Source organism: Necator americanus, chromosome IV (genome assembly GCF_031761385.1).
Source record: "Necator americanus strain Aroian chromosome IV, whole genome shotgun sequence".
Classification (NCBI taxonomy): Eukaryota; Metazoa; Nematoda; class Chromadorea; order Rhabditida; family Ancylostomatidae; genus Necator; species Necator americanus.
The window spans coordinates 7,531,640-7,542,613 of record NC_087374.1 but is presented as its reverse complement, the minus strand read 5'-3'; the positions used below and the strand labels follow the sequence as shown (position 1 = coordinate 7,542,613).

Below are 10,974 nucleotides of genomic sequence, written 5' to 3'. Positions count from 1 at the left end.
TCTTCCGCGCTATCCAGTTCGGAATAGTGCGGTCTATCCGGAAGCATTCGAAGGCAAAGCGCAGAGCTCTTACCGTGGTCAGTTACTGATATGAATCGTGGGTTAGTTATTGGCGGGAATTCATCGAAGAGGTGTCGCGAGGCTGTATATTCAGATGCGTTGCACGCGAAATGAATTCATGAATACAACGCTATCGATCGATTCGATGCAGAAAAACAAATTCTGCATCAAATGTAACAATCATTCCTGCGGGGAAACAAACGTTTTCATGATGTTCTTGTTTAGAACTTACTGTCTGGACGATTTGGCAGGGATTTTGGAGGTGTCGTTAACGGACCCACACACATCATCTGGATCAATGCTCGACATGTGGCAGCGGATGGTAGAAATTCTGAAATTCCTGAATGAATGTCGGAGGATCGTAATATTTCGGCATATACACGTGATTCGTTCGCGACGACGCGCTGCACGCCCCCTAGGCAAGTCCTTGCTGGAATCCTGGATTGTTGAAGCGTTCGCTATATGCGAAGGTCCCAAGAACGACATCGACGGTGCGCCAGTCGTTCCGAGCAACTCCCAAGGCCATAAAATTCATGACGGACAGCGGATATCTCGCATTATACTGTTCAAATATTCCCAAAATTACAGGAATGAGTATTTCTATACTGTACTGTGATGTTTTTAAGCGCCTAATGTTGCGGGTTTTTTTTTTAGTGCCGATGGATTAGTGCCATATTTATCGTGCACAGGATTAAGGCTAATATTTTTCCAGTTCCTCACATATCGGATATCGGTTCTTCTTTTTCTAAAAACTTTTCCTCTCAATCTGCTGAAACTTTGCAGAACTTTGCAGAGAACTACTACTACAAGTAATTAATGGCGGAAAATCATTTATTTATTGAGTTCTGTTAGTTTTTTTTTCAATTAAAAAACACAGAAGTGAAGCGTTCAATGAACTTTACTTCGACTTTGTGCTTCTAGGAGTACAGTTGTACTTTTATTCACGGCTGTGGAAATACAAAACAGATTTGAATTACAAAGAATGACTTGAATTTTAATTCAATATAAGTTGGAAAAGTTGGAATAATACGTATTAAACAGCTGATCAATATTCAACATTTTCAATATTCAATCAATCCATTAAAGAATAATTAACTTTTTTGAAATCTACGATGTTATCTCACAACATTTTTAGTCCCAAATGAAATTTTTTTGGGTAAAATTTAGCAAAATAGGTCCCACAAGCTCATCTTTGGTCTCAAGCAACCTTTCAGAACTCTTCCAGCTTGAAGAGGTTCCATTAGTACGTTTACAGTGTATTGCTGGTCGTCGTCGCCGAATGAGACGTTCACCTCACCGCAGAGTGTTTTTGGAATTTTTCTGCAGTTAGCGCGTATTTGTTTAAGACCTGATCAATACTTTTGAGAAATGTTATTAGGCCTTATTCCAGGAGGCCTTATTTAATTTTCCGAAAAAAATAATATTCACAGAAATAAGATATTTTATGGCCTATGTTTTATGGCACACCTGCAGGTGTTTTTAATAAATAAATAAATAAGTATGAAGAGTGGCGTTTGAGCGAATTTTTCCGATTCTCATTGTGTGATTCCATTCGAAGACGGAATTGAGAACAAATATGTGCTTAATAGCTTCTGGGATGTTTGTATTTACTGAAAATTTAATCCACACACTTTAAAAGTAAACATGGAGGATGAAGCTTTGGTTAAAGACATCGTATCACGAATCGGGCGATGTTCCGGTCCCCGTGGGCGAATATAGAGTTCAAGGTGTGGATTTCGACTATGATTCAGGTCCCGTTCAATTTCCCCTGATCATCCTGGGAAAACAGCACTGGGAACGACTTTTGTTCCTACGAGGTATATGAAAAGACATCTCTTGTTGCTTTTCTGATTATGCAACGATCTTTTGCGGTGTATTCAGCATTGCTTTTTCTCCATCTTTCCCAGCGCCGATTTGAATTCGAATGTCGAATGCTATGATTGCGAAATTATCATCGAGTGATTCGAAATCTTTGAGAACCTGAGAAAACTTTGTCAATGTTTTCTTTTTGTTTTTTTTTCTCTTCTTCTTCCCTGTTTCTTGTTTTCTAAGCGGTGCTGTGAAGTGTATAGCAGTTAGGATCGAGATTACCCTTGGTGGGATTTCTCATCGTTGCAGTTCGTGACGGTCCCACTTCAATCCCAATCGTTACGCTCCACCGCACCGATAGGTTGTGATCACGTATTTTACTATTCCGATTACTAGTAACATTTCGCAGTTGTTTACTGTTGTTTTGACAAGTGCTAAGCAGTACTGTTTTGTCGATAGTCAAATTTAAGCAACAGCCAAGATTGTCAATAAACTTTATTACGGCTAACGTTGAGAAAATATATTGCAAATATTTCTTACTTTCCAGGATCTGACGAAGGCGGCAACGCCGAAACGTTAACCGTAATAAAATTTTTTTATTACGGTTAACGTTTTCGTCAACAATCTTGGCTGTTGCTTAAATTTGACTATCAACAAGTTCCAGTCTCTATGCCAAGATTTAAGGAAAGTCGAACTTTCGCACTTCTGGAAAAAGTATTGATATTGGTTTGTTGGCAAATTTTCAACACACCGTATTGATAAACGAGCTAAACGCTTGTCGATTAGTCTGCTTTGTTTCTCGAACTATAGTCTTCAGTTTGAAAGTAAACACCTATCTGTCTCTCTAAGAAACAACCATATAACTAAGTTTCATTTACTTATAATGTCAAAGCTCTGAAGAGGTTCGCTCTGTTGTTGACGGATGCGAAGGAAAACTCGGAGGAACTCGCCTGTTAGAATCTTTTTCATGTTTGATGTTGTTTTTTATGTTTGTTTATGTTAGTACGGGTAGATTAAGTAACGACTAAATTTGCCGGTATTCACAATCTTACAGTGACCAAAAATACCCTCCCGATTTCTGCAAGCATCTCGAGAGAAGTATAGGGAAGTTCATCGTTAACCATTTGTGGAGAAATTACCTTCTATTATTGTCTATTATAACCTATTATTACTATTGAACTAATTATTATTATTATTACTACTTACTAATTATTATTACCTATCACTACCCATTAAATTACCTATTATTACTTATTAAGGATAAAGGATAAAGTCACTGACGTATCAATCCACTTGGGATACGCCAACGCGTTTTACTGGAATTCGTGGTCGTTGAGGTTTTGGAAGGCGTGCTGCCCCATACAATGACTTGCGGGGCCCAGCCGATGTGTCAATTCCGAGTTTTTATCCTCCCAGGCAAGTCTGGTACGAATTTATCGACCCCGGAGGGATGAAAAGCTTGGTGAGCACTAGGGCGGGCTCGAACCCTCGACGGTGTGGCTATAACGGTGATTATTTCTGCGGCATCATGTCCTGGTATTACTGTTTACTTATGTGGCGGCTGACCGCAATAGGCTGGTGTAGTGAATTCGGTAAGTCGTTTCCGCTGTGGTTGCATGATCGATGGTTTGACTTCTTTCTTGTGCTCACCCTTTCACTCCCCCGAGGTCGATTAGTTGGTGAAGTGAAAGTGGTGGCGCATCCCAAGCGGATTGATTAACGACAGACATCTTCTCCTTTTATACTTAAACTCCCCAAATGCTTGCTTTTACTGATTAATTCCCATCGCGACCTCATTTTCTCATGTCAGACCACACCAAATCTTGATCTTGACCAGATTTCAAGCATGGCTCAAAACATGCAACAGATGAGGTGTAAGGAAAATCCCAAAAATAGCTAGCTGTTGTGACCCTAACCCATCAGGCGTACTCCACACTGTTATTGCAATTTCATATTACTGTCTTGGATCTTGTATAATTATTATCTAGTGCACACCGTACTACAACTGCACTGCGCTTCATTTCGTTTTGACCGGACTATACTATGCGGACGATATGGTAGCGAATCATAGGAAGTTATATTTTATCACTTCGTGGAAAAGCATGGATGCCAGTGACATTCTGAGTAGCGAGGATAACTCGGCTTTCAAGCGGGACCTACTGTACCGTTTGTCAAAGCCAGATCCGGTAGAAAGGATAAAGTGTCCGTCGTTAGTCAATCCGCTCGGGATGCTCTCCCAGGTTCACTTCGATTCAGAATCGTTTGAATTTCATGAACGTGCAACTGGCCCATGCAATGACTTGCGGAGGCTAGCCGTTGTGTCAAGTGTTGGCCTCCACAATCAGTTCCGGGGGCCAGCCGATGATCAAGCCAGTGTTTTTAACCTCCCAGACAAGTCTGGTACCAATTTATCGACCCCGGAGGGATGAAAGGCTTGGTGAGCACCAAGGCGGATTCGAACCTCTGTTCGATCGTGCAGGAAGCGGAACTTCGAACCGATGGCGCTACACCTACCCAGATCTTCAATGTTCGTACTAATTTTAGAGAAGTTTAATTTGTTCCCTCCTAACCCTACAGTGACGGTCACTATGTTTGAAAATAAAATACGTAACAACCATGGTGAATTCCATTTCCTACATACAACCTACGTCGTATTTATTCAACCGGATAATACGCCTTCCGGATATCTTGGGGGAATGCCGAAGCAGGTAGGTGGATTATGCAGAGAAAAAGCACGCGTTGCTGCACAGCCGCCAGTCATTCATCCCGTTGGACATATTCAGCGTATATCCGTCCTTTAACGGATGGAAATAGAATTGAAAAGTTAGAAAACAGTCCTTAGGAAAGCATTTTGCAGTAGAAAAGCTAAAACCCTTGGATTTAACGGTGGTCTAGGTTCTTCCATGGTTTTTTTTTGACTACATCACAATCAAGTCATCGCTAAAACAACGGGAATGCGAGCGCAAAGTTCTGGGGAAAACTCCGACATTATTTTACTATTTAAGACCAATATTCACTTCATTTACGTTATGCACAGTTGCCGCAGTCATTTGTCACTGAGAAGCACTTTTTAAGAAATCAAAAGTTGAAATTTCACTTTTTTTTGTCTTTTTATACAGTAGATGAAGATCTTATGAACTATGGGAAACATCGTATTAATTCCAGCATTGTGGTAGTTTCTCCCCCTTTTTGTTTTCTTTCTTTTGTTTACATAAATGGAAAAAACACAAACAGAAAATATTATTTATTCATTCAATCGAAGGTGGAGCTATCGACTAATGTATATAGCGTGAATAAGAGCAGGGCCTGGAATGTTGCATCCATCATCACTGAAGCTCAACAGGAGGAGTGGAACCTTTAAAAAAAATGTTTAGATGGACATAAATGACCAGGTTATAGGAACGGTATATGAGCGTAAGCGGTACGACACAATCAGACACACATTAACCTACATAGATCACACACCTTAGAAACCAATGCGTTTGTCTCTCTCGAAATCTCGTTGCCTCTTAAATTCTCGGATTAATGTTCCGCAAATCCGTCGCAGCTCCACTGGATCCTTAAACTTCTCACGCTGAAATATGCTGTGCTGCTCGAAATGTTTATTACGCCTGAGCGGCAAAAATCTCCTCGGCAATGGAGCGAAACGCACGTTGAGTGGATTCGACAAAGCGGCACGACAGAACATTACAATCGTTTGTTTGTCATCTTTTGAAAGAAACGGTTCTTCTTGTCCTGTGCTTCTCCCCATTTGGTTACCGGAAGCTGAAACGAACTTGGTCATAGGGTCATAAAAGCGGTCCGTGAACGGGATCTGCATTTTTTAAAATCTGGATGTTATGATGCGCTTATAAAGCAACCCAACTCAGATCTGACAGCCTTGAGTGTGGGAAAAGGTAAGTGTGAAATTCTGTACTATTTCATCGGGTCTTTGCAAATCTTCCCTGTCACTTTTGGGAAGAAATTTGAATAGTTAAAATTCTAGTTTTTTTCGGCGCTGATGCTGCTTTAGGGGCTGGTAGAAATAGAATGGAACAAGGTCAGGGTTATAGGGAAAGTGTTGCACGCTCGTTCAGCTAAGGTCCTCCGGGAATTCTCGCATCGTCCTAGCCATGCGGAGTCTCTTGTTACCATGCATCAGTGCCACTTTGGATGTTTTTCGCGCACTGAAGCTTCTGTCAGCTTCTGAAGTTCGTGGCAGAAAAATCAAAAGTATGAGAAGAAAAATATGCAGAGACAGAGTATTTCAGTTATATGCAGCTGCTGTTGTAAACTAACTGGAGCACCTGAAAACTAGATATAAACATAAAAGGAATCGTTTTTGTGATTTTTAATGAAACGAGGAAGATGTTAGCTTTGAGATATCCTCGAAAGGTTCAAACCATTGTTTAATTTCTAACTCTTGTTACGTTGAGAACTGTAGCAGTGGGGGAATTTCTGGATATTTCTAGTATGGCTGGAATACGCAAGATATTCATTCGATTGTTAGCTCTTAATTTCTCCTATCCTTGAAAATCCTTCAAATCTTTAAAAGGACTACGAACAATTTTTTGAACTTTTTTGAAAATATGGTAGATATTCCGGTTTCAGTAATATTTAGAAAGGTCTAAACATAGCGCTAAGTGTCAATAAATGTGAACCTGAAAAAAGAGTTGGAAGATTTCTTTTTCGACAAAAAATCCATTCCTATTAGTACCTGACACTGTATGAAATTTTGTGACAAAAAAAAGAAACTCACTTCCCACAAAGTAGGTCAGCGAATGAGCGGCCGGAAGAAATAATAACAAGAACAGCAAATGCAGGACGAGAGCCCGTTGTCGGCAATCGTAAGGCAGGTAACAACTCTGGAATCGAAGACAAACCACCATAATTGATTTAAATCAAATATTTCTAGAAAAATTTTAAAATGGAAAAGTCGTCACGGAAAGAAATCTCAATATAGGAAGAGAACCAGATCATCCATTTTCATTTTCTTTCTTAATTCCAGAACGGTAAATGTAAATGAAATCTCTCGACTCACCAGAAAGGTGCTTTCTACTTATTTTAACAATATTCTTTCTCATAGCTAAGTTTTTCTAGAAAGTTGGTGCACAGTGCAGTTGCGTATGCAGTTGCGGTCGAAGCGCGGTGGAGCCAGCGGCTGGCACCGAGATGAGACCTTCGCAAACTGAAGCGATCAGTTGTGGCAAAGGTCCCACCACGATCCTAACCGCTACGCTCCACCGTTCCGCCTTGGGCGCAGCCGCTTACGCAACCGCACCGAGCTTGACGTCGTTTTAACCCAACTACAACATTCTATCATGTGAATTAACCATATTTCTTTATGGAATAAATGTCAAAACGTATAAATCTGTTTTTATAGTGGTATATCATAGATCAAATCTTCGCATGAATTCATGAAGCAGACGGAATCCGTAGAATTTCCATTTCTCTTTCTCCATAATTACAAACGAAGAAAAAGAGCTCATACTTGAAGAAACACAATGCTCAATATTATCCTTAGACATCTGTTTTATGCCGTTTTGAAGAATTCTATTTCGTATAATCCGAAAACAACATTCAGATATTTGACGCCGGCTTTTTATGACGTGGATGAAAGTATTTTCGGGACAGAATCATTGTTTTTATCCGAGAACGTTTTTATCCAAGATAAGCGAAGTTGAATGGGTAAAATCTTTTGGTGTTAAATCCCAGGAAGAAGATTATGATTGTAAACTGGATTGGTTGATTGATTTCATTCTATGATCTACTAATTCTATGATCGTAGAGAGATCAGAATCATACCAGCAATGAAGAAGAATGTGTCAAACCTAGACATTCCTTAAAACGATCCCAGTTTCCTAAATCGTTAGGTGAGAACCTCATTAGAATATCTAAAGATGGGTGAGAATGAAAATTGGAGCTAAGCCAAAACTTTAGAAGCACTAAACTTACAGAACAGTTAGGAGAGTTCAGTTTAGAGAGAAGTTGGATTACCGAAATAATTGAAAAAAAAACATGAATGAATGAAATGAAGAAGAGAAAGATATGAATGTAAAAGTAGTTGCTTCGAGCCGAAAACAAACGAGAAATTCAAATTTGAAGCTTGAAAATTGACAAATTTATGAATAGAAAAGAAATCAAAATTTAATTCAATTCGAAATTAAAGTCAGAAATTAAACAGAAATTTTACCAAGAGAATTGTAGAGAGGTAGTTGCTCTTTTTTCATTTAATTTAAAATAGATTATTTTCCCTGCGGAAAAAATGTACCGTATATACTTCCGTCTTTGTACGAATAGATGATTCAAGGGAAGATTTTTTGCAATCAGGATCTAGTTCTCACGAAAACTAACTCCCAAATGCTATAGATTTTGTGCCTAGACCCGTCTAAAAGCTAAATAATCCATAAATTCAGAAATTTTCACTCATAGTTATCACTCATATCACTCATGCTTACTCATAGTTTTATTTTTTGCGTCAGTCACCTGCCAATTAACAAGGGGGTTTTCCAAAATTTCGAGAAAGACAATTAAAAATGAAATTCTAACTCACCGATTGACTGAAACGTGCTGACCGGACCGCTTGCATACCATCTATTCGCATCACCCAGCTCTCTGAAAAATTTCCATTATCTGTTGTTGGATCGGATTGCATCAAGAATAAAAGTGAACGGAAATGTTCTCATTTATGCACTATCGTCACAATGTCATTAAAATTCTAACGTGTACATGAGTGTTTCGGGAAAACCTTGCAAGCAAGAGGATAAGATGCTTTGAATGAAATGCTTTACAGAGAGAGGAGTGCAGCAGAGTCAACACAAATGACGAAAAATTTTTCAGACATGGACTGAAAAAAACGTCCGTGGAACGAAAAGTAAAGTTAAAAGGTTCTGTCACAAGCGGATACGGCGAAATCCTAGATTCAACCATTAAAAACAATGAAGCACAACGAAACACGTAGCTAGCTGCTCTTGTCCGTTTCGTGTACATTTCGTTTCGTGAAGAAGAGAGGTTTAAGATTTCTCCTGAAATATGTAAATAAACGTAAAAGTTTATTAAAGGATGAAAGGATAAAGTGTCCGGGGTTAATCAATCCGCTTAGGATGCTCCAACGCGTTCACTTCATCTCAGAATTGTTTGAGGTTAACTCGGATTCGGGTCTACCGTATACAATTACCTGCGGGGCCTAGCCAGTGTATCAAATCGATGTTTTTATCCTCACAGACAAGTCTCGTACTAATTTATTGACCCTGGAGGGGTGAACAGCTTAGTTGGCACCGAGCCGACTTCGAACCATCGATCGATCGTGTAGCCACAGCCGAACCTCTTTCGGACTACCCTACACCAACCAAGAATTATATAATGATGTTATAATAATGAGACATAACGTATATAAACAGTATGTACGTGAGTAATGTACAAGAAGTTATTTTTATTGATTTTTCAAAAAGTATTTTTTCTAAATTTCTTGTTCAACAAAATGTTTAATGCAACAGGAGGGTATGAATCTGACATAGCGTGTCATATTATTTATGGTTAAAAGACACTCACGATCCTCATCCTCTACGAAACCCCATTATGTCTGTGTGTGGCATTACTATACGTGACATGCGCATCTGTCATACTGTAGAAAACACCCTTTACCGAAAAAAAACCATCTTCGAAAAAAAAGTCGTGAAAGAATTTTGCAACAGCAACTATGACAATAGTTTTAATTAATTCGAGTACGTGTAAAAATATAAATAAATAACAATATAATAAAAATGAAGAAAAATATATAAATTCACGCAATTTTGCGACAAAGGAAGTCTATAATTCGAGCTTGAAAGAGCTATTTAAAGAACAAGAGAAAAACTATCGGATTGTTTGCAAACCATGCATTATTCGGTTCCGGTGACATCAGGATGAGAAAGGATTGAATTCTCATCAAATGAAAAGTGTAGGCGGTGAAATATCAAAAACGTTTATTTTATAAAATATATAATAAACAGGGTGAATCCAATAAGAAAGAGATATCTTAGTTTTTCATCATTTTAATTTAACTAATTAAATCTTAATTTTAATTCAACTTTTCATTCCATTCAATTTATTTAATAATTTTCTTTTTATTAATGAAACATCGGCTAGGTATCTGGTCGTAGTTTATTTCTATTTTTCTAGAATTACTATACTTTTGGTTTTTTCTAAAAAAAAAAAACGTTGAAGAACAAGATATTTAATTGCTTTGAAAATAAAATTCCTTTTTTTAGTGCGATAAGAGAAAAACAACAACGTTCTTTTCTAAAAGAAACACCGTTCTTGCACACATCAATCCTCTGGATTTGTCCCAGTTCTGCATTAATTAATTATTGATTCAATCAATTAATTAACTAATTTTAAGTTCATGCACTACAATAAGTTGTGAGTGTAATTTAAATTAATGAGACGCAAATTGAAAAAAAAAACTGGGACTTAATAAAATAATTTTTTCTTTTGATTGGAAGAAACCAAAGGAGACGGTTCCTCATTTTATACGTAATTAAAACTATTGTCATAGCTGCTGTTACAAAATCTTGCGGCGGAAAATTATCAGGAAAAGATAATTTAATTTTACTTAAAAGGCAGCGTATCACGAAACTGACGACGTTGGGGTCTCTGTGAGCAAAGTGTTCGGAGGTATACATTATGAGTATGACCGCTGCCCGCTCAATCCCCTCTAATCGTCCTGAAAAATTTATTTAATTTCTGTGAGGTACGTCAGAATGCGCCATCCTTGAGCACTCTTTGATTCTCTAGGCAGCGTGTTCATTGGTTCTACTCGATTAGGCTGGTGAGGTGACCTCATTGATCTTCGACTGCTCGCTTGTGGATGCGGCGCGTGCGTGCGCAAGGGTTTTCATTGCAAGTGAGTTCGTAGGGGCGAACGCCGTCTCCCCCGCTGTCTTCCAGAACGATTAAGGGGATTGAGCGGAGGTACGCTCATAGTCGTAATCTATACCTCGAATTTGATATTTACCCACCGACGCAACTTTTTACGAAGTAAAATTTTGCGAGGCATCATGTCGAAAGCTGGGAATAGATAAGCTGGAGACGAGGAGCACGAAATTGGTTCTTTTATCGTAATGCGCCTATCATTTTTGGTAGCAT

The 10,974-nt window shown here is 38.6% G+C and overlaps 1 protein-coding gene across 2 annotated transcripts; it reads right to left on the bottom strand.

Annotated features, from left to right (window-relative positions):
* Positions 1–5,137: 5,137 nt before the first annotated feature.
* On the bottom strand, positions 5,138–8,503 carry RB195_000602 (uncharacterized protein; the record flags this gene model as incomplete). 2 transcript variants are annotated; one of them, XM_064197030.1, is made up of 6 exons in its annotated part: positions 5,138–5,224; positions 5,335–5,377; positions 5,436–5,443; positions 5,522–5,634; positions 6,608–6,713; positions 8,402–8,503. In XM_064197030.1, 6 exons carry the CDS (start codon positions 8,501–8,503, stop codon positions 5,138–5,140), a joined length of 459 nt encoding a protein of 152 aa, XP_064052910.1. The 2 variants fall into 2 exon arrangements, with proteins under 2 accessions (XP_064052910.1, XP_064052911.1); XM_064197029.1 differs by having other exon boundaries at positions 5,196–5,224; positions 5,344–5,443; positions 8,402–8,452.
* Between the last annotated feature and the right edge of the window lie 2,471 nt (positions 8,504–10,974).